This window comes from Octopus bimaculoides, chromosome 6 (genome assembly GCF_046866305.1).
Source record: "Octopus bimaculoides isolate indiv1 chromosome 6, ASM4686630v1, whole genome shotgun sequence".
Lineage (NCBI taxonomy): Eukaryota > Metazoa > Mollusca > Cephalopoda > Octopoda > Octopodidae > Octopus > Octopus bimaculoides.
In genome coordinates this window covers 111,218,523-111,243,489 of record NC_142933.1, presented here as the reverse complement: position 1 = coordinate 111,243,489, position 24,967 = coordinate 111,218,523, and the positions used below count along the sequence as shown (strand labels likewise).

The following is a 24,967-nucleotide window of genomic DNA, read 5'->3' as shown; positions in this document are numbered from 1 at the left end:
ATGTCTGCAGAGGGCGAGGGTAAATAAAGCTAGCAAATGAGGGGTTTGATAAATTATTCTGGAAATTTAAACGCAGATGTTTTATACTGCTGATGAAATGACTTGAATTTCGTTCGAACCAGTTTTTGTATTAAAATTTATTTCATTCGTTGAAAATTGACATTTAAAAATAATTTTCTGTTCGGCATAGGAACTATATTGATGTGGCGTAAGGCAGTGCTTTGGTTATCAATGTGAAGAGGAGGGAGGGGCCGTGATGGAGAAACAGAATGCCATTTTGTAGTCGCCTATTTGGCGTCACTTCTGGTGCTGCCACGTCGCGGTAGAAATACTAACTAGTAAAATATTTCCCTCTCCTCCCCCTATAAATAAAAAATAAAGAAACAGGCATCACCGATAACATTTATTGGTGCAGATACAATTATTGGAAAATAAAAACATTGAAATAAGCTGGGTCTTTTTTAATCTTTCGAGTTTAAAATCTAAAAATTTGCATATTTTGCAAATAATTAGGATTAGTGAAGTAAGCCAGTTGTAATTGACCAATCAGAGCCATCTTCTTTGATTTAAATGCACCAATGAAATGGCTCAATGTGGAGCCTGTATATAATGGCCATTAAAGCGGAAGTCGTCTTTCTTGCTTTATCACAAAGGATCTATCATGCCTGAGGTAAGGTGTTCAAATACATTTTAGGTCTTTGACCAGCCCTTACCTGGCTCATAGTAACATTATTAACTATTAACAATGGCATTAATTGTGTCATTATACGAGGTGTTCAAATTATTTACATTAGCCATTTATTTTTTTTCCTTTCCCCAAAAAACTTCAAGCTAAAAGCAATCTTAGATCACAATTGTTAAAATATTCAAAGATTTAAAAAATATTTTTTGGTAATTTAAATGGAAAACTTGGGTAGTCAGGTTGAAATATTCGAAAATTAGAATATCAAATGAACTACCTTCATAGCGTGACCTTGTTAAGCAATGTCGTCGGATTTTAAACATGTATGCAATTCTTCTCTTGCTTAATTCTATAAAAATCATTGTCGATTTTAAGGTCTTCTACTGGAATATTTTAACGAAATCATTCTATAGTCTGAAAAACGGTTAAATGTTGTTGTGCTATGAAATCTCTAAGTCAGTATTCGTCTCCTAAAATGGAATGGTTGCCGGTTAAAAGAGTGAGGTGTGTGTGTGTGTTGGCGGCATCACACTCTTGACATAGATATTACCGCACATGCCGAATGGAGATTTTCAGCAGCACTTTTTTTTTCCCTTTAACATTAATATCATTTAAAAAACCTCATTTTCTTAGCAGAAACGAATATTTTTATATTTACTTTCACTCTCTTATTTAGTTTTTCAATATTTGAATGATTTCCATGAATATTGATGATAATTTTAGCTTCACAATGAATTTTTTTTTTTAAGCCTTATTAAGATATTCAAGTACACCTACGTTAAATAAATAGAAAAATTTGCTCGGTATCAAATAATTTCGTCATATTTGTCCCTCAGCAAACGGCCCCGTTAACTGCTTGTGTTCTTCTCTAAAATACCCAGAATCTAATATGGCTCTTGGATGGAATCAGACGCCACACATACATACTCTCTCCCTAGCTTACTCTCTTTCACTCATTAACTCTCTCCCTCTATCTCTTTCACTCCCTCACTTTATCTCTCCCTTTCTTTCTCGTGTTCCAATTAACAAAAAAAAAAAAAAAATTATCCTCCATCTTTTTTTATTGTAAGGATATTTATTTGTTGCAGACACCTACAGAAATAGACTATAATAGGACAAACACATAGTTAATTTAATAATTTTAATTGTTCAGTTTAGCTTGAAATTCAATTAATAAGAAGGCTATGGTTAGTGCCAAGTTTCTATTGAAACTTCCGGAAGGTGAAAGAAACAGCCATGTGCTTTCTCCATGGCGGCACATTAATATATTTCTACACTCGGCTTTTTTTTTTTTTTTTTTTGAACATTTATATATAACCATCACTGTCCAGTATATTTAGTCATACATATATATATATATATATATATATATATATATATGTGTGTGTGTGTATATATATATCTTTGTGTTGTATGTAGTCATGGGGTCTTGTGATTAGGGACTTTTTCTCCTGAAAGCTATTCCAATTAATCTCAGTAAAACCTAATCTTTATTACTTTTTTTTTTTCTAATCTCTGATATTGGCCTAATTTTACCACTTTTCCCTCTCTCTTCCATCTAACAATAAAAGGGTAGATTTACAAATCGTAGTTCAATAAAAATTATTTTTTTAAAAGAAAACCTAAAGATTGTTTCTTTAAACATTCTGTTAAAGTGGAAATATTGTCGGATTCCCGGCATATTTTATTTGTAACCATCGTCGGTTAGAAAATATTTTACTCAAAATCAAAAATATTTTTTCAGATTGAATTTATTTTCGGTATTGTGAATTACTTCAATAAAAAAGAGTATGGATGAGTGCGAGCGGGAAATCTAAGTCAATTAGCTTTGAGATTTGAGATTTTATTTGCTGTTTTAGCTATTTTCCACCGGTCTTTTAGCTTATGTTCTAATTATACAGCTGAAATAGCGTTTAATTATTGTGTATTTGAGATTAGGCTTACTTATTTCTAATAGATGAATAAATATGTGTTGAGATTATGAACAGCACCGATATCATTGAGCTTAATTAAGTTGGACATGTAATTATTTTAATTAATGATGATTCTAACAGCGATCGGAGGGTGTAACCTAATTTTTCGTTGACGTGACCTTTTGTTTTGCCATGTTAAAAGTAAAAATCTGGAAGACATCCTGATAAATTTATTATACTCTGCTTTTGGCATCCAGAATAGAGAGGAATGGACTTCTGGATTCTTGATAGATATCTTTTCCGAGATTGTAATCGGTTCTTGTGAGAAACTGTATACATACATTCATTCTTAACGCACGATCTTGCTGCTCCATAAAATTGATATTAAATTTTCATAGTGTTCTAGGTTCCAACAGAATCATAAAGTAGTCAAAGACAGAACCATGCCAAGAAATGTATGTATACTATTTTTATAAAGAAAATATTTCTTATTCGAACTGTTTTAAAGTTAGCATATGATGAAAGACAAGAATAATGAATAGAAACAGGTTTATGACGATACTATATATTATATTCCTTGCAAATATAAGATATTTTATCCAGTTTAAAAACCTCTTTTCGTTATTGACCTGGGATCGGGTGACTTTGTAAGTTACAATTATATATTTAGATTTTCTCTCGTTAAAATCTTTTTATCCCGCGATTTAAATAAGCGATTGCTTTGTTAATTCATAGCTAATAAATTACGTGTCTGTTAACCGTCAGTTTTAAGGAATTAAAAAAATGACTTTGTTCATTAAACCAATTTTATTTAATGTTAGAGAGATCGGCACTCCCCAGACCGAAATTGTCCTGATTGTTCCTATATATTTCTTGCTATTTTTCTTTTACAGTCAAGAGGAAGATATCGAGAGAGCGACAGCGATTCAGAGAAGTTCTGTAAGCTCTTCATCGGAGGACTTAGTTATTCCACAAATGAAGAATCGATGAAAGAATATTTTGAACCATGGGGTGATGTGGTCGATTGTGTAGTGATGCGAGATCCAAACACAAAAAAGTAAGTCGGCTTTACATTTATTGTGTGTGTGTGTGTGCGCGCGTGTGTCTGACTTTTGTCCTTTTGTTAGTGAGTTTTTCCCCACTTGCCCTCATTGTTACAATTACTAAAGGTAAGCTTATTGCTTACAACTATACTATATTTTTGCTTTTAATATAAGTGATTAAAACGTTTTATTTTAGAAATATCAGGTTTAATATATAAATGATGGAAATCACAACGAAAATTATATAATTTGAATTATATGTACGAATTTAGAGGTAAGGGAGAGAGGACGAGTGAATTACCATGATTCCAGTAGGTAGCTGGTATTATACAAAGGTAAGATAAATGGGGTGTAGAGACAATAGAAACGGAGTTCCAATTAATTGGGACTTCTAGTATTACTTCTTCCTCGCCGCCTTTTCTCACTCCCCATCTTGTTGGATGTAGCTGTAAATTTTATTTTTAGAAAGTATACACGTACACTGAATTATTTGGTCTTAATCGATTTAAGCTGGATTATTCAAAATGATAGCTTCATTAAGTCTTCTGAAGCTTAGATTTGAGAGATACTAAGCTGTTTTATTAATATATTTATTGTATTATAGGATTAATGAGAGATTAATGGTGAAGCTCTTCCACCTCTGACATGGTTCCTAAAATTATTTTACTATTTTTTTTTTATTAAAAAAAATCCATTTTGATAATGATGTGTGCTTTTGAGAGGAGTCGGCTGGGAGCAGCTTATTTGTGCCGGTACTTCCCAGATGAGTGCTGACATAGTTAACATAAGGATTGTGGGTTCAATCTTCAGTCTGGTGAAGGCAAAAAAAAAAAGTTTACTCATACCCCACATCCCAGATGAAGAAATAAATTGATAAAAAAAAATGATGCATTCTGATGGCTTGGCTACCATTTCTAATGGAACTTCTTTGACAATCAGTTGTTATATTTTGATATTTCTTCCACAGTATATCTTTTACCAATTCCACAACAACACTTGTATACTTATTTGTTCTGTCAATAATATAAATTTAAGCAAACTGATGTTCATGTTTAAAGTACATTCTTTTTTGTAGGTCTCGAGGATTTGGTTTCATAACTTATAAGACAGAAGAACAAGTTGACAAGGCCCAATGTAATCGGCCCCACAATATAGACAACAAAGAAGTCGAGACAAAGAGAGCTATGCCAAGAAATGTGAGTTCTTCTCATATTTAAGATTTACTTGTAAGAATATAAGAGAGTTATCCTCATAAAATGATTGTTTTATTTGTGTTGTCTTTTTAGGAAACAGATTCTCAAATTACTGTGAAAAAATTATTTGTTGGTGGCATTAAAGAAGACACAACCGAGGAAGATATTCGTGAATTTTTTAGTTCTAAAGGAAAAATCGAGTCGATTGATATGATAACTGATAAGGGCACAGGAAAGAAAAGAGGCTTTTGTTTTATTACATTTGAAGATTATGACACAGTCGACAAATTAGTATGTAAGTATAATCCCTGTCTATGTCTTTGGCATTTAATTGTGAAATATTTAATAAATATTTCTAACTTGAAAGATAGGAAATGAAAAAAAATTTTTTTTTCTAACTACTTCAATTGAACTTTTTATATCTTTTTAGTACGAAAGTACTATGACTTCAAAGGCAAACGGATAGAAGTTAAAAAAGCCTTGTCTCGTGCTGAAATGAATCACAACAAACAGGCGAATATGAACCAAATGAGTGGACCAATGGGGCCTATGGGACCTGGCCCACATATGGGACCGATGGGGCCAATGGGGCCTGGCCCACACATGGGGCCACCAGGACCACATGGTAAGTTACAGCTGCTGCCTTTTTATATATTGGCTTTCATTCACTTCTCTCTTAATTCGTACACATTTTACAATATTGTTGTATATTTTTATGATATTTTTAGGTCGTGGGAATCGAGGTGGTATGGGTGGCGGCCGAGGTGAGTGTTTGTCATTCCTTTCCATTAATGCACATTATTTAGTCATTAACTAAAATAATAATAATAATGATTAATAATTAATAATAAACATTTTAAAACCTGATAGTTTTGGACAAATTTGCACTTCTTTAGTTATTTTTGTAATCTATTCCATCTTTTGCTTCTAGTTTGCATGTGTAAAAATAGTATTTTTGTAACCCTAATCACCTAACTCTGGGCTTTTTAAGCATCTACAAGAATAGAAATTCCATTTTAAATCTTTGTTCAATTTTAGAATTGCTCAATGTTCTCTCCCCTCCCTCCCTCTTTATTTTTGGAACTTATATTTAGTATGCAATATCAAGATTTGGCTTGTGAAGGCATACAATGAATCTTTATTTGATTGGTGTCTATTCTAATTGCCTCATCTCCTGAGTAGACATTGAAATGCTAGAGTTATCTATATATAACAAGAAAACAACTTTTCGAAAATCTGATGTCACATTGGACAGCATTGGGAATTTGCTGTGTATTTATGACTTAATTCTGCAGACCTGCTTTACTTTGTTCCCTTGTCGAGTTATTATTTCTGAGTTATCCATATTGAATAAGGATTTAGAACAACAAGTAGATTATTAAATGAAAATATAATCTAATTGTGTTTGTACAAATTCATAGCAATATAATTGAGAAATTTTTAAAGAAACCTCACTTGCTGCATATAACAGAAAGCAAACTTCAAATGAGAATTGTTAGATGTTTTACATATTTAACTATATTGTCTTATATTGTTGTTTTTATATTAAATTCCCTTCCCGAGCCTGCCCACACTTTTTGCTTAAATTAAGTCTACGAATTAGGTGTAAGTCGTGCTACAATGCTGATTTACATATTTGTTGGTATATGATATCATTATTATTGAGGGAGAGAGGGTTGATGTATAAACAGGATCCTTTACAGTTTATTGACTGCATGTTCCAGATAGAATCTTTTGGCTTTTGACTTATTTCAGTGTTTTGTCTATTTTAGTGAACAATAAAAATTCTAGTTTTCTGTGAGAATTTTGAATATTGACTTATGAATGTAAATTGAGTTGGCATAAATTGTGTGAAGATGTATTTAAGGAAAACATTGTAATTTTTGTATTTAATTTGAATGCTAGAATGTAGTGTGTGAGGTTAAATTTTGGAGACGGTTATTCCAATATATGTGCTCTAGGGTAACAACCACTTGTATAGGTTTGTGCAGGTAACTATTTCTCTGAAACTTACTACTGTTCTGTGCAGGCGGTGGTGACTGGCACAACTCACCTGGTAATTACAGCTACGGTGGTAACTTCAATGGAGGATATCACCAAGGTAAGAAGAAGCTAAACTAAGTAAACTGAACAACTTGTCATTTGGAAACTGATATGTCGTTAACTTTCATTGATTCCCTCTGAAATAGTTCGATGTAGCAGTTTCCTGTGTGATGATAGTTTTCTGACCTGTATATAATATTTTGGTTTAATTTTTTTTAAATTTTGTTTCCCTAATCATAATAATGTTATTAATAAGTATTTATTACTTAATTATAGACACTCATCTATTTTCTGTGTTCTCTTCTAATATTTCATCTTTATTTGTCCCTTTTCCTTGTTTAAGCATTTTTTTTTTAAGTATTTACAACTACTAAATGGCTCCAAACTTTCTCGTTTCTTATTGTGTGCTGCTGCTGTTTTTATTTTGTGTAGAGTTTGCAAATCTTTATTTTTTATGAATTGATTTTTAGATTATTTTGTGCTTCTGAATAGCTTTATGTATTTCCTATTGTATTTCATCAGAGAATGTTGAAAAGATTTTGGTTTTCAATGTCATTGAAATTTTTAGATTAACTACATTTATGAGATCAGTTAAATTGTATTTGTTTTGTTAACGGGTGTGCATCTAGTGAACTAGGAAGTTGAGTTATGTGGTGGAATTGAAACTATTACCAACAGAACAAACTAGCTTTTCTTTTTTTTTTTTTCTTAAGTGCAAGCCTATTGCTTTTTATAGATTATTATAAGGATGATCACACATCATTTTCTTTTTTCACTAACTTGCATGGATGCACAGTCTACTAATTGCACTTTTTTTTTCTTAGTGGAAAAACAATACTTTAGCACATTGAAATATACGAAAATGCATGCTTAACCCTTTGGCATTCAGCCCTTACTCTATCAAATGTAATACTTATTTATTCACATTCTTTTGGATTATCATACATTATCTCACGACTTAAAAATTTTGATGATCTGATTGTATTTTTAGAATTACATTGTTGGGTAGGTGTGAGAGGTCAGATCTGGCTAATTTGAACATAAAATGGATGGAATATTTTGGCTAGATACGGCTGGTTTAAATGCTAAAGGGTTAAAATATAATTTATCGTATTTTTTAAGATTCTATATTTGTAGTGAGCCTAACTTTTAATTAAAGAATACGACTTTTAGGCTGGCTGTAAGCTACAAGTTTTAATTACTATTTTAGTTTAAATAAATTTTTTCGTATAATTTTTGTGCGTTGCTTGCTTTTGAAATTTTGCCTCTTAGTGCTTTTTTTGTGACTCAGTGTAATTGTTTTCCTCCAGTGGAATATTTTTTTAATAAAGACATTTAATTTCTCCAATTTTAGGTCCAGGTAATTGGGGAGGGCGAGGTGGTCACCCTGGTTATGGTGGAGGCTACGGATACCAAGGTATGTAGTAGTATCAGAAATTTAAGGCAAAATTAGATGATTAAAAAAAATGTTTGTTTTGGTTTGTTTCTATCCTAGATTGGATCCTTAAGCAAATCTAGGAATTTATCCCTCTGATGTGAGTTTTAGCTCTTTTCAGCTAGATTATGGGGTACCATATTTAGGGATGCACCCAATGCAATGCTAGTGGGTCGACTGTTCTTAACCACTCAGCAGCTACAGAATTTCTGTCTTTCATGGTTCTTCATATACTTGTTCAGAATGTCACTAATTTGGTCTCCATCTGTCTGCTTAGACAATGGGATGCATCATTACGGCAAAAGCAAGTTCTAGAGACCCTGGGTTGCCCAGACACCAGCATGGTCAACATGATGACTCAAGAACTACACCTGGCAAGTTATATATTACAGTTTGATTTTATTTTTCTTAATTTTTTATATATATAACAACTTTCAACAATTATTCGAATACTCTAAACCTAATATTTAAAGCCTCTTTGTTTCATCATTAGCAGATATTTGGAAAAAATATTGTTTTAGTGAGCATAACATTCTCATGAGAATCCACGTTTACAGACAATATTTAAAGTGCTTCCTTTCTGCTTTTCTAATTCTTCTCTGTTTCTTTAACATATTGTTTTGGTTATGGTTCCCTAAAGTCCACTTGTGAAGCAACACAATTTCTGGAATTATTCTATGGTTCCAATTACAGACATTATGGTCAGTCTTGGTGTTGCAGCTTTTAGCAGTCTTAATAAACATTCCAAAATTCAGTGGCATTTGTGTTGGATTCCAAAAGAGTGCAGTATTAAATGCTGTAGCTAGATTCTACAGCGCTTTGGCTTCAGTATTTCCATATTAATACCTTTGGCTTTGCACATTACTGCTATTTCCTATATGATTAAACATTCTAAATATCTGTAGGGCAATAAATCACCAATTAAAACTTTATGATGAAATTTTTGCACTAATTAGCCTTTCTCCTTCATCTGAGAATCCACCACAACAATTCTATGATTATATCAAATTATTAAAGAACTGGGTTATATCATAATTGATAAACATTTGGTTTGGCATTGAAATGGAGGTTTTTTTTTTTCCTTTCTTTCTTTCTTCCTACTTTGCAATGTAGTGATAATAATGGCGTTGAATTTGTTTGATTAACTGCTATGTTCTTCTTTTACATGGCCCCTTGATTCTTATTGTAAATCTCACAAGGGATCTTTGAAATGGGAACAAATGATTGTAACATGATGCTTGTTCTATTTGTGTTGATAGATGGTGTGTGTAGATATTTCAAATATATATATACACACACAGTGAGATTGTGTGTTACACAAGGTGCATTCCACAAGTCTTGAGGCATTAATTTCAAAGATATAAAAGACTCCTTCAAAGTGGTGTCCAGGATCCTTGTCACAGCCTCTTTCAGCTTAGTGAACAACCAAAAGTCATAAGGAGCAAGGGTCTGGACTGTAAGGGGCAATGGGTGAAGGACAGTTTCGAGGTCCATGTCTGTCAACTTGTTGGTTTCCAGGATGGAATTGGGTTGCTGCAGGTGCTCTGGCCTATTGTGATGAAATCTCCTAAATTCCTTCAATACCTACTTTTGGTTGACCACTTGACCAGAGGAAACCTGGTGGATGTAGATAATGCCCTTGCTGTCAAAAAAGAGGATTATGAGCTTCTTGTGCCAGTTGAAAATAAATGTTTGGCTCATGCAAGTTAATCCATAAGCAATCTGGAGTGTAGCATTTTTGCAGTTTAACACAACTTTATTGCATAGCAAGATTTCATATATCCCAGCTGCATTCTACAACCTAGTCAGCTGTATCAAGCAGTGTTTGAAGTGCTGTTATAGCTGTCTCCTTCAAAATAAAAAAAATGGCAGGTCAGCTTATTAGAAGTAACAATATACTAAATTTACAAGAATCTAAGACAGTTCTAACTGCTTCTCCTAGAAAAGCCTCAACACTTCTGTAATGCCCCTTGTGTGTGTAGATGTTATATTGTCAGAATCGTTTTAGTGTCTGCATATCCCATGCTAACATTTCTGGGTACCAACCCTCATTGTTTTCAATATTGTTTTAACATTGCACACTATGAGAAGACAACACACACACAACCTATTAATGTGATTTCTGCCTGACAATTGGAATCATGAGTCATTGGTTATGACAATGGCAGAAGCAATGAGCTTTGAAGCCAGGTGGCTTTTGAAATGAATATGATGAAGCCACATGCAGCAGCTATCCATGTGTATGCATGAGTTTACACATGCACACACACACACACACACTCTCTCTCTTGTACATGTAAACTTCGTTTGTAGCATGAATCTTTATTATTTTTATTGCCTTTGATTAATTTCTATTTTAATTGATGTTTCTGCTCAGGTAATTATGGTGGTGGTCATGGTGGCTATGGTAACCAACATGGCTATGGAGGCTGTGGTCAAGGTGGTTGGAATCAAGGTGGTGGCTATGAAACCTTTGGAGGTGTGTAGCAAATTATTGACATTTTATTTTAATTACCTTCATTCAATATATTATATAAATTAAAACGCTTGTTGATCATATGCCTGTTTTCATCTTTAGCTTTTCTATAAATTTCAGCTATTATGTAAATTACTAACCAATTATTGTAATTTCTTTTAGGTGGTTATGGTGGTGGTGGTGGTAGCTATGGGGGCGGCTATAGGCGATGAGTCTGAAGTTGGCTTATCTATCAGGTAAATATTCTATTTTATGTTTTTAGAGAAATAAATCTCACATAAATTTATATATTTCAGTTTTCCTCTGATAAAATTCAAGCACATTAATTTTTCTTCTATTGATCAAAAAATTACTGTTTTGAATACAAAAAAAAATCTTTGTGTAAATTGTTTTTCGTTCATTTACATGTAAACCTTTTTGCTTATGTTTTTAAGTATTTAATTAAAATGTGTGTATATATCTATATCATCATTTTCATGATGTAAAGTTGAACATGGGGCAGTCTGATCGTATCGTAGTTGGGAAATTTGGAGAGTGGTTGTATGACTTTTTAAGGGGCAGAAATCAGACGGTCATGGACAACAGTACTCTCTCAAAAGGAAACCTTGAATTTGGACTCTCAGAAGGTCAGTTGCTGGCTCTATTGGACATCATCTCAGTTCTACATATGGTCGCTCGAATGAGCTATGCTAATGATATCAAAGTATCTCGGGTAATATAGAATATTGTTGATGCTGTGAGCCTACGGCAACACTTTCATCCAATTTACGAATACATTGAAGGATACAAGAAATTGAATGCCGAAAAATTCCATGCTCCTCTGTATTATTAGCTCACAGACACTCTCTAAATAGGGTGGAGAGGATGTGGATGTATAACAATTGCAGGGTAACAATAAGCTGGGGATAAATATGAGAAACTATGCATTGTTTCGTGAACAATGATGTACAGGAGACAGTAGGGAACCATGTTGCTTTTGTGGGGTCACTTTGTCTTCAGCTCCCATGACTATTGTTCACAGCTATAATTGCAAAATAGTATTAACCTGTTTCTTACTATATTTATTAACAAACTACAGCTGTTATGTTTCTGTTAGAAAGTTATTGTGAATTTAGACAAGTTTTATAAAAACTTTTATTTAGGAGCATATTAATGCAATTTATCAAAAGGATTGTTTTTTTGTCTCATGAGGCTGATTACAGGTTAATTCATCAGAATATGAAATTATTTAAATTTTGTTTAAGCATCAGCCTAGAAAATGAGTTACTACCTAGCATTCAATTGAGTACACAACAAAATTTTAAAATATAGAATTGTGCAAATTACAGTTTGTCAGTGGAACTTAATACACATAAGACAGGTGTATCATGAGGGTGGAATTTATTTTTAAAGAAAATTAGAGAATAAAATGCACAAAGTGCAATAAATTCATGTGCATACATATAAATAGAAAAACACATAATGATTCACAATACAAATTAATCAAAATTTACCACATCTTACAAGTAAATTTGAAAAAGAATCAGATGTGTGTGTGTGTATCATTCAACTACAGTAGTAGTTGAATAATATTCTTAAGGCTGAAATTTACTCATGCACAACACCATTCAGTTCTTAGCCGAATTGAAAACTTAACATTTTTGAAGAGGACTGGTCCCTTGCTACATTTTGGCATAAAAAAATTGAGATTTGATCCAGTTGAGAAAGGTTTATATGAGAATTTGTTGCACCAACAATCAAGTATATATCTAAATAACTTTTTTATTTTAAAATAAAAGTATAGTTATCTTAGCTTCAATGATAGAAGAAAACATGAAGAATTTCATAGTTTTGTTCCTATCCATCAAAAGTTTGTATCAAAAAAGTTGTGAGGTAAACTATGGAAACAAATATATGGCAAAAAAATTGGATTTAAGTATAATTAACTTTTTTATTTTAAAGACAAACTATATTTTAATTAAACTTAAATGAGAGAGTTCAATTCAAGGAATTTCTTGGTATCAACCTCATGCAAAAAGGTATGAGTGTTTGTTTGGAGGCTGAAAACAGTTCTATAAGGGGACTTTTAATATGTCACCAGCATCATTGGGGTAAGGAAAAAATTATCAACGACACCGCTGACACATTATTGATTAGCATAATAGCATAGACTGGAAAAAACATGGATTACATGGGAAAATACGAGCAAGAGAAGTAATATTCTTAAGATTATAAACCTGGAAAATTACAGGTCAAGTTATTACACTTGGAAAGGTTGAGGACAACTTACTACATCTGGTAAAGTAGAGAGCAAGAAAATTTTTTACTTCAAATATTGCAGCTCAGGATAAAATTGGAATATTAAGAATTATTTGATTTTAATTTACAAAGTAATATTAATTAAAAAAATTTGGCGGGGAAGTGGGGATAGTCGATTACATCGACCCCAGTGCGTAACTCCTACTTACTTCATTGACCCCGAAAAGATGAAAGGCAAAGTCTACGTTGGCGGAATTTGAATTCAGAACGTAGCAACAGCAGAATATTGTTTTTCTTACTTGCATTTTTCCATGTAAGGTATATATATATATATATATATATATATATCATAGCGAAAGCGAAATTGTGATGGCACCTGTGCCCAGCGGACGCCTTTCTAGCACTCGTGCCAGTGCCCCCAGCTCCTGGACTGGCCTTCGTGCCGGTGGCACGTAAAAGCACCCACTACACTCTGAGTGGTTGGAGTTAGGAAGGGCATCCAGCTGTAGAAACTCTGCCAAATTAGATTGGAGCCTGGTGTAGCCATCCGGTTGCACCAGTCCTCAGTCAAATCGTCCAACCCATGCTAGCATGGAAAGCGGATGTTAAACGACGATGATGATAATGATGATCATAGTTTAGTGACTGCCTTCCATGCTGGCAATGGGTTGGACGGTTTGACAGGAGCTGGACAAGTAGTAGACTATCAGACTTCTGTGTCTGTTTTGGCGTGCCAACCACTTTCCGGTGTAGATTGGGTACATTATAAGAGGCACCAGCACTGGCAAAGTCACCAACTATCTTGCAAGACAAAGGACCTTTGAGAGGGGAGGAGGACATTGCAGGAAGTGGTCTTATGTCAAATGGTGGAAGGTTAGAGTTTGACAGGGTGGCAAAAAACAGGTGTCTTGCCGTGGAGGAGGTACAAGAACTTTATATGTATATATATATAATCATCTCATAATGTATAAGTACAAACAAGCGCAATATTCCTAAAGATGCTTGGTTTTCTTCCAAGCATGTGCGGAAATCTCAAACTTTTTTTTAAAAATTTGATTGCTCACAGAACTGTTGTCGGAATCATTTTGCTTTCAAGAATAGAAGTATCTAATTCATAGTCATGAGTGGTTCTTGTGTTCACCTTGTATTTTCTTTCGAAATCCTTCGGATTCAAATTTGCTACATGAAGACATTGAACTGGTATCTAGCTTTTTATCCATAGTGAAACATTTCATTAGTTGAGGTAGAAAAATATCTCCAAAAATTATCAGCACTCAGATATCCTATAAAAGAATGCCAGCCGGCATAACTCAGTTGTTTACATGGTGAGATCACGTTTTCACATCTATTCCAATGAGATAAGTCATTCTGGGCAGGTTAGTTAATTGAGCTAAAATAATTTTCAGGTGTTTTGATGATGAAAGTGTTGCAGAATTGTAGGTCCAGAATCAATCTCATGATGCCTCACATAGAACATCTGAATGCAACTCATTATGAAACTGGGAGAGGTCAAAGACACTAGTCTGTGGGAAGTTATGCAGTGTGTGTGGAAGATAGATCCTTGAAGTGATATACCAATCCCAGATCAGTATTTTAAAGATCTCAATGTCCCACCCTCTACATACTAAATTAGCCTAGGGTTCAAGGGCCCACAAGTTTCCAGTATCTGGCCAGAGAAATAGGATGATTAGAAGTGTATTCAAAAAACACTTGGTTACTTTTGTCTGCACTTCTAGAATCACCACCGTTATATGAAGTAAGCCGAAAGGACAAAGTGGTGACTGCTAATATAGACTGTAGGCTTTGCACTCAGGTGGTCACCCATATCAACCTATGAGATGTGCAGTGTATCTGTAGACAGAATATTCCTGTTAATGCAAATTTTAAGAAGCCAGAAAATGTGGATGGTATTGTCAGTGTTGATTTAAAAGAATTCTTGTCAAGACCTCAGTTGTAATGTATGACAATCTGTGACGGGGAAAAGAAATTTAACCCAGCAAACACCTCTAAACTAAACAAATGTTAGAGTTGAAGCTATGGTTAGTGACTGAGTCACTGCTGTAATAATTAGTTATCTGAGCTGGGTTTTTCAAAACTAGAAGAAACAGCAAATCAGGTTCTCATTAAAGACCTGCTGTAAATATGTAAATCCTTCAGAATTAAGATATTGACATATAATTTCAAACTTCTCCATCCACACATTGCAATATATTTATAAGCTTACAAATTAAACTAAGAAAAGACACCTGTATGTAATGTCTATGTTTGTGTATACGACCACAAAAATGTGGCAAAAGCAGTGCCAAAGTAGGCCCAACTTTCTTCACTAATTTGGTTCCCTTCTCCTCTATACGTTGACTCCATCAGTAAACTCTTGAAAATATTCCAGTAGATACCATTCCCAAAGACTGAATATCAAGGAGAACAATACTTTTGCCTTGCCAATATGGACCACATAACCTTTTGTGCCAATCATTAACTCCAGAATTTGTTTAATGTTGAAGAGATGCAATATGCTGTTCCATTTGATTGGGCCTTCATCTCTGAATCACAAAAACACACTCTTATTTCATTGCCTGTCAATAGATTGCAAACAAGCTTCTCATTGGCTTCCACAATAACAACAAATGAAGAATTGTCGACTGTCAAGATATCCATTTGGCATATACTGCCCATGCTCAAATGCTTGCACTTTCTATAACGCATTGTCACCACAGCCCATGTATGGCAAGTTCAAGGATTATAATTTGCCTGTCCGCATCAATCATTTCATGCCCGTGGTTTCCCACCATAGGGCTTGTCTTCAGTGTTGGTTCCTTTTTTTCTTATTCATCCATCTTTTGTCACCTAGGGATGTCAGGCCACCTGCGCCACTCTTTCATCACCTTGATGGTGGAATATTGCTTCTGCTTAGAACCCATTGTTTGTTTGCAGTTAATGGAAAAGGTCCATTTTTGCATTATGTTCAGTATATGTACACACAGACATGTATCTATAGTTATGGGTGTGCTTAGGAAGTTTGATTCCCAACCATGTAGTTTCAGGTTCAATTCAAATGCGCCTTTTGAGTGGGTACAGCCCAATTACCCATGTGGTCAATCAGCGCTTGGCATAGTTGCCTCATGATTGGTTTATGCAAGAGTGAAGAAGATACTTTAGATGGAATTCCTGAGCCTGGTCATGGAATTATGGCTTGAATGAATAAGTAGGAAATTGGAGGAGATGAGGTACAGTTTTGTGCCAGGGAAAAGTAATGTAGATGCAGTATTCAAGATGAGGCAACTGCAGGAGGAGTATTTAGTCAAAGAAAATCAGTGTATTTAGCATTTGTCAACGCGGAGGAAGTATTCTACAAGGCCTTGCCCTGTGGTCTGGTTGTCACTGGAGAAGTTAGAAATAAATGGCCTGCAAAAACCATACATGCTGTGTGTTGAAGCTTGATTCTCAGACATTTTGGTCTGCCATGTGCTAGTGCTTTCATTATAGTCATAATAGAACTAGATAAAAAAATTCCTAGGCTTCAAGGACAGTCTGGAATCAAACAAGACCTCAATGTTGTCTTAGCAAAGTAAATGTCTGACGATGTTGAAAGTGGCTGCAGATTTGCAGGTTGTGGAAGATTTTACCAAAGACTGATTAAGAAAAAGACAACTGGTCATTTGGTGTGGAGGCAAGAGAATCAATATTTTTGACTGAGCAGTTCTGCTCACTCAGAAGTATGACCAGTATAAATATCTTGAAGAATGTAAAGATGTTGGCTGTGGTGGGTTTCTGGGACGTAGTGTGAGGATTCCTTGTTGCTGGGGCAAACTCATCGTGAAGAATGTCCAAGGCTCTGAATTCTGATTAAAGAGATAGGTGGCTCTAACAGAAGGTTGAACCAAGGCTGGTTGCCAATTGTGCACTGGATGCAATTCGCATAAATAAGACCTTCGTTGTGAGAGCTGGCTTGTACATTAGGTGTTAAGAATGTACGATTAAGATGAAGGGATAGGAACAGATATGTTGCTGTAGAAGAGATAATATCGAACATTGAAGTTGTCCCCTGCAACCACCCATCTTAACACATATTACTCTTCTAAGCTTACAGCTCTACCCTCAACTGCTGTAATTATACTTGAGGACAGAGATGCACATATTTATTCCCTACACCTTTTGATCTCCCCTGACCAGTTCTCAACTATCCTGTTCATCTCTTCTCACATATCCACCCTCTTGTACTTTGAGAGTATGTTTTAATGCCTACTTTTCTCTCCACCATCTTGTTTCTTTTTCTAGCTGGGGTGTGTGTATAATGTGGGACCGCTCCCTCAGAGTGAAAAGCAGATTGTGTGATGCCTGAGCACGAACATCTGTGCTGCATGGCAGTGAGACCTGGACTGACTATTGGGGATGTGCAGACGTTTAAAAGAACTGAAGCCAGTATGGATGGGTAATGTCAGTGTTTTGAGAGAAAAACTGGGGCATCAGATATCGTTTGCAAGGGAGAAAACTGCTGGTATGGTGATGGATGAGGACAGATGACAAGGGACTGAGACTTGTGGCAGTTTGCTGTGTTTGAGGACACATCAGGTGGAATATTCATTGTCCTTGCCAGCCTGGAAAAATTGGTGTTGAACAATGACAATTGATATATCTATATATGGGGTGTGTTTATTGCAAAGTTGCTGCTGTCAAAAGTAGAACAAATTTTCAAAGGTTATTCATGGCTTTATCACCATTTTCCACCTTTGTCCTCTCCTTCAAGCCTGTAAAATTTCTTTGTAGTTTACAATATTTTTCTTACTTGGCTATCATTATTTATATCTTGTTAAGTTTTACCAGAATTACTACCAAATATATCTACCTGTATGTGAACAATCTTGCTGAATTATTGGCAAATGAATTTTCTATTTCAGTCATTCTTCCAGCAACCCACTTGCTCCCTGCTTTTTCTTTCATTGTTATCCAACTCCCTGCCCTGCCTTCATATTTCCTTGCATTTACTGTCTTTTTATCACAATTCAGGCTCGTGTCTTTCATGATTTTCCATCTCTGCCTTTATAGGTATTTATTAATAAAAGCCCTAAACAGACAAATGGCGTACATAGCTAAGATGAGGCTGTATATAAAAGTGGGGTTATTGTATTTAGAAAAAAAAACTTCCGTATATGTTCCTCATTTACTGGAAAATCCTGTTTTCCCTCTTGGTTTAAAATTGCTTTCTTTTTCCTCGCCAATCCCATCATTAAAATTATCCTAATTTCTAGTTGACTGCCTGACTGATGTAGATTTTGATGAAAACTTTTTAAAATTCATTGCTCTAATTTATTTCCATGCTTTCTGTTCAACCCTAGGCAGGCTTATTGTATGCAGGGATGAATGACAGTTTTGCTGGCTGGAACCTGGCAGCTAGCATTATTCTTAGTTTCGCACATATTGGAGTCTGACATAATGGTACCAGTGCCATTTAGTAAAAAAAACACTTGTGGAAGCTCAAGTCAGAACTGAACTAGTCTCCATACATTCACTAGAATCTTCTCACTCAAGAACTTTTATCTGCTTTATTATCATTTTCCTTCTTCCCAGCTAATTGTAAATTGCTGATCTTTCTTCCTTCCATTTTATACTTTGCTTATTCTCTTATTCAATATTTCATAAGTTATCGATTTATCTTCTAAACTTTCTAGCTGCTTTGTTAAGTCCCATGTAATATTGTTTGATAAAAAGTAAAGATATACTAAATGTATAATCTGCCTCACAGATAAGCCTAATCTTTTTTTTTTTCTGTACAATGTAGTTTTTCCCATAAAAAATAAAAAAGTAAGGAACTCCAATCATGTTTGTTACTTTATTATTTCTATCTTAGTTTCTCATGGCTGAAGAGTTCATAGGCTGTTTAAGATACTCTTATGGAACATGACCAATTGAGGTTTATCTTTCAACCCGTTCTGGTCCACTTCTTTCATCAGTGTTGCAGTGCTTGGACCCTGCTGATGAAGAAGCTTGGTCAAAAAAGTCATCAAAAGCAGACGTGACAACATCATCACTTTGATATTGGTTCCCAGCCAAGTGTTTTTCATGTTAGGGAACAGATGATAGTCAAATGAGGCCAAATCGGCAGAATGGGAGGCTGATCAACCGGTTCAAAGCCACAGTTGTGCACAGCAGCCATCAAAATCAAGAACTTGTGTGCTGGAGCATTGTCCTGATGTAACGAGAGGCCTTTCCTCAGTTTTCCTGGGTGATTGGTCTTGATAGCTTTTCATAACTGCCTCGGCAAGTTGGCAGAGCACTCTTTGTTGATGGTGTGGCCCTTTTGAAGATAGTCAATAAACACAATGCCTTTTGCACCCCAAAACCCTGAAGCCATCACCTTCCTTGCAGATGAAATGTCATAGGCTCTCTTTGGAGCAGGTGAGGAGGAGTGTTTCCCCTGCATGGATTGTCTCTGACTCAAAGTGATAAACCCAACACTCATCCTGGGTTAGGAAATGTTCAAGGAAACCAGATGGATCTGCCTCAGACAATGTCGGATTTCTCCTGTGATGTGATCAGTCTGGTGCACTTTTGATCAGGTGTCAGAAGATGTGGCACCCACCAAGCAGAAACCTTTGTCATGCAAAGTTCATTGTGCAGAATATTCTCAACTCTGTCAAGGGATATGCTAATAGCATTGGCTATTTGGTTTCTAGTCAATCACCTGTCATCCATCACCATGTGATGAACACGATCAAGGTTTTCCTCATCAGTTATAACATGTTGGGTTGTCTTCAAGACTTCTGAATTCGTTGCCCATTTTGCACTGGTGATGAAGCTGACCATCATCCCATAACATAGCAGCCGTGTCTGCATAAATGTCCTGCATTTCTGCATGTTGTTAATAAGAAGAGTTGCAATTAATGCATGCAAGGTGTCACACCTCCCAGCATCACTCCTTCATAGTCGGCCAATGAACTTTTCAGCCTCCACCCTTTTTTTTTGTTTTATTTCTTGCAATTTTTTCTAAAATACTGGAGAAATAAATTCCATAAGATTTTGTTTGATGAATTATAGAAATAATTCCATTTTCTATATTTCTCATTATTTCACTGAAAGTTTGCCAGGAATATTTGTAGAACACCATTTTTTCAGGTTTTGCTGAAGTGGTTTGACAGTTGTGTGTTGATTTATTGGGTTGTACATTTCATGTATTAAAATAGTGGAGAATTTAGGAATCTGTTATTACCATACTTCTGTTGAAGTGAAGCCTCTTTCTTTTGATAAATTACAAAATTTTGAAGAGGAAAGTCAAAAGAAAATACACTGTTTCCTTCTCTGGACAAGTGATATTGTGAATAACATTTCATGGCTAAAGCAAAGCTGGAGTTTTAAGGAATGTATTAAATGACTTAACTGCCGTTGTCTTCTGATTGTAACACATTTCCTGTACAATGTCTGTGTGGACACATTCGAAATTTCTGTGCTAATTCCTGGATAATCCCGGTCTTAAAATTTGGTAATTGATCTTTTAGGATTAAAGCATGGGTTTGATAACCTGCATTAAAATTGATTCAAATAAAGAGGAATACAAAGGCATAAGTAATTTAAAATGATTTCCTTCTTGTTTTAGGTAATGTGAAAGTGAACAGCTTGCATTTCTTCTTCATTCTTTCGGGCATGTTCTCATCAATTGCACCACGTTTGTTTTGTTTCAACTTTGATGTATTCCAAATGAATGTGGTCAGTTGTAAATAGGATCCCCATTGATGATGTTTCCTCTCTTTCAGACCTGGTTCTCAATGATCTACCTCTGTTTTGTGTATTACATTGTAGCTGGATACGTGGTCAGTTCCAAACAAGAAGAAGGCCTCCTGAAACGGTGTATGTCTATGGTAGTTGGCAATGCCAGGCATGTGTGTCTGTCGTCCTGCTGTTCCAACAACCCTGCAGTGGAACAACAGTCCCCCCCGCACTAGAGCCAAACTGTCAACTTACCATCAACATGTGGTTCATAGGAATACATGCAGGGGATCCATTTAATACTGCTTAATGTCATCAAAAAGCAGATAATCAGTTTGATATTGGTGAACTATTAACATTTGTCTCGCAAGCAATTGCAGCTTGCAAAGCAAATGAAATTGAAGGGAAAAACTGTCAATTGAAAACTGATGTTTTATGAACCAGCTGGGGAAAAGAATTAAAACTACTGGCAATTGTTTCTTGGTCAGTCCAACCAACCGATGGAAGCAACATATTCCTCACCTAATGATGGGATTTTTGTCTCCTTGACAAATTGTTTGGTCCTGTACATAAGAGTGCAATTGTGCACTAAAAGGCAAACCAGTTCCTCAAAAGACAACTGTAAAACTCTCTCATGATGACTGGAGGATTTGTCCACCCTATGTCACTTCGTTCACTCATTCATTTTATTTTATTTTTATTGATTCTGTAACCAACATTAGTTTCAAATGCTTTCTCTTTAACAATTTAAATCTTTATATCTGTCTATCTACATCTTTTATATTCACACTCACACATTGTGTGTGTGTGTGAGCATGTATGTGTGTTGTGTATATATATGATATATATATGTGCATATACACACATACATTGTTACCTGTGTGTCTGATATATTGAAGAGTTCTTCTGTTGAATCTTCAATATTGAAAAGAGGTTATTCAAGTCGATGCTGCGTTATTTGGCTTAAAGTAATCCAGCTTTACATAGAACGCCGGAAGTCCGGTTGGTTCTATTGCTTGACCTACGCTATTCTTATCTTCAGTTCTATACGTCTTCAGGCATAAGTTAAATAAGTTTCCAAAGAAAATTCTTTTCCTCTAACTAAACTAATATTTAGACTAATAATATTACAGTTTCACTCTAAATTATTAACTCTACCTACTGAAAATATCAGTGTGTCTTTAGGTGGGAAGGATTTTGCGTTGAAACATGACATATCTGTTCTGTATGACATGAGCACGTGATATTTATGGCCACCTTAGGAGAATTTTAATAGGTGTTTAGTGGTAGGGAGCTAACTATCTGCTTCGGTATGTGCTGTATATATATTTTTTATATATACATGCATACATATACACAAACATCATTAGAAATGAAAAAAAAAACTAATTGTTGGTTCCAAGCCAGCTAATCCCATGCTGGTTCTAATAAAAAAAAAATCGCTTTTTTTTTTTTTTCTTTTTTCATTTTTTTTTTCCCCCACAGTTTGAATACTTTTAACAAGAATTCACCTTAAATGATCGCTATTTTCCCCCATGAAAGGTAATGATTGTCAAGTAGTAGGTCTAATTAAGGGTACCTACTTAAGAGTTCTAGAAAAATATTATCAACTTATTAAAAAAATGAAAGAAAAAAACGCCACAATGTATTTTTAGACTTTAACTTGTCGGTATTCCAAACCATAGACAGTGGATTCATTCCACCTACTGTATTATTAAAGTACAACCGTTTCAAAGCCCTTAAGAGTAGAGGATAAAAGGACTATTAAGTGTCAAATATGTAACTGGGCTGATGGAAAACAAGCTAGCAAGTGAAGGATACCAGGAAATTATATTTAGATCTTTCACAAAGTTTTTAAATTACCCTTTAAAAAAAAAAAACCATTTGAAAAATAATTGCTGTATCGTTATTTCTTATTTTTAAATAAGTTTCGTTTGAAAAAAAAAAACTCAAATAACTGCACTAACAGACAGTGTATAGCGATATGTGTAGCCATGTTTTATCTGGGGCATAGTACTACGAGTGGTCAACTATAAACTTACAGTTAAGGCCGTCCCTTAAGGTCTAGTGGCACGAACGGCATCATGTTAATTGTAGTTGTACAAAGCCGATCTGAACGCTGCTTTCCATGACATGTTAACACGTCTTTCTTGATTAACGGATGACATAACTGGGAGAGGAGGGGTTTTTTGGTTTTTTAGTCTTGGGTTTTCTTTCATGTAGGTTTAGTTGTAACACTTCAGTTTTTCTGAAATTCAACATTTATTTAAACACTTATGGCAGTTGATTCTTCCATATGTCTACGAATTACTTCTATTTATTTTTGTTCTTTTCATGAAACATTTCTCACTCGTGTTTTGGTAAATAATCAGTTATTCTTAGGATTAAACTCGGCTCTCAGTTAAGAAAGTAATCTAATCTTTGCCAACATCAGATGCGCACCAGTGCCATGGTGACTATTGATTGACTTGCTTGGTTGGCAACGTATTAAGAATGAAACATGTCATAAAAAGAAAGCTAATTTAGGACATCATCTTTCAGATCCAATTTACTCTATTTAACATTGGTAGGCCAACATATCAAAGACATTGTCTTTTTTCCTTTTTTCAATTTTAGTTTAGCTATACTGTTGCATGACTTCTACTGACATTAGGAAAAATGTAGGCTAAAATAAGGATGTATTGTTATACTTTAGCTGTACATCAAGGTCATACCCACCCTTTTAACCCATCAGTTTGTCTTTGTGAAACATGTAAGTGAAAAAGAAAGTCAATAAACCATAACATGTGTGTAGCAATCTTCTGAGTTTTTCTTCTTGGATGTTCTTTGCTTCTCATTTTTTCAACTCCATTTTAATACATACCAAGCACCGGTTCACAGTCACACTTAAATGGAAGGCAAAAGACATCTCAGTTGGTCCCTGGTATCCCAATATGAAAATTTCCCTCACCAGGGGGTAGGGGAATTACTGTTGGTGGATTCCTTAACATATTTCTAAGTCTGAATGGGTTAAAACAAGAACATATTGCCAGACTGACTCCTGTGCTGGTGGCACGTAAAAAGGCACCCACTACACTCTCGGAGTGGTTGACATTAGGAAGGGCATCCAGCTGTAAAAGCATTGCCAGATCAGATTGGAACTGGGTGCAGCCTCCTGGCTTGCCAGAACCCAGTCAAACCGTCCAACCCATGCCAGCATGGAAAGCAGACGTTAAATGATATTGTGTCAGCTTTCTATAGACAGGTGCTCTCCTTACCACTCCAAAAACAGCAGCTTTCACAGATGATTACAAATTCTCCTTGCTTTGAAGGGAGTAACTTTCTTCCAACAACCAACTCTACAAGTGACTCTATACACACACTGAGGGATATATGCTAGAGAGAAAAATGTTGGCGTATTTTGATTTGGCCAGCTACAAACTATAAACGAATGCCTTGGATGATCATTGTTATATCGTTTAAAGTCTTGTTTTCCTTGTTGGCATGGGTTGAGCAGTTTGACAAGATCTTGAGAGCTACACTAGGTTCCAGTTTCCACTAGATGCTTTTTATGTGGCAGCACCATAGGTTATGGTATTATTGATTGAAGTATATTGAGTACGCTGAAGAAAAATGGGAAGACTTCTGGTTTTTTTACTGATTATTTTGGAGATTTCTTCATGACTAACCCTTGATTTTGCCATCTGCCAAGCAAATTAATAGAAATCTATTCAACAGGGTTAATAAATTTACAGACTCCTCCAAATCAAAACTAAAAAAAAATTATCTTCAAAAATATGTTTTACAGAAGGGCATCTTGCTATGTAGATGCATTAAAGTTTACACTGCTTAAGCATGACCTTAGCTTATATAAGAGAATTTACCCGTGGGATCACATTTAATACTTATCCCTATTAATTTTGAAACATTAAGCTCATTTTGATCACTTTTACTGCTTAGCATTTAAGCTGGCCATATCCAAGTGAAATATTCTGACCTTCACACCCACCCTATAATGTCATTTGAAAAGCCATCACAGCAAAATCTCAAAGCCGAGGTTGATTCAATACAATGTGGATAAATAAGCATTACATTTGACGGAGTAATTTGAATGCTAAAAGAGTGAAACAGGAAGTAAAGATTATGATAGAAACCCCAACAGTCATACTCGACACATCTGACATAAGGAGGCAGCTTTTGCTTAAACATCAGTCATTAATCAAATGTCAGCATGAAAAATACAAGCAGGATCAGAAAAGACAAA

The 24,967-nt window shown here is 35.0% G+C and overlaps 1 protein-coding gene across 21 annotated transcripts; it reads left to right on the top strand.

The window, feature by feature from the left end:
• Positions 1-644: 644 nt before the first annotated feature.
• On the top strand, positions 645-23,521 carry LOC106873551 (heterogeneous nuclear ribonucleoprotein A1-like 3). 21 transcript variants are annotated; one of them, XM_014920968.3, is made up of 12 exons: positions 645-670; positions 3,002-3,050; positions 3,489-3,652; positions 4,714-4,834; positions 4,925-5,126; positions 5,262-5,456; positions 5,560-5,595; positions 6,861-6,932; positions 8,229-8,291; positions 10,687-10,788; positions 10,948-11,021; positions 20,818-23,521. In XM_014920968.3, exons 2-11 carry the CDS (start codon positions 3,039-3,041, stop codon positions 10,995-10,997), a joined length of 1,017 nt encoding a protein of 338 aa, XP_014776454.1. In that variant the 5' UTR covers positions 645-670; positions 3,002-3,038; the 3' UTR covers positions 10,998-11,021; positions 20,818-23,521. The 21 variants fall into 21 exon arrangements, with proteins under 21 accessions (XP_014776454.1, XP_014776452.1, XP_089209352.1 ...); XM_014920966.3 differs by having other exon boundaries at positions 2,994-3,050; XM_089353226.1 differs by lacking the exon at positions 20,818-23,521 and adding an exon at positions 18,360-18,839.
• The last annotated feature ends 1,446 nt before the right edge of the window (positions 23,522-24,967 follow it).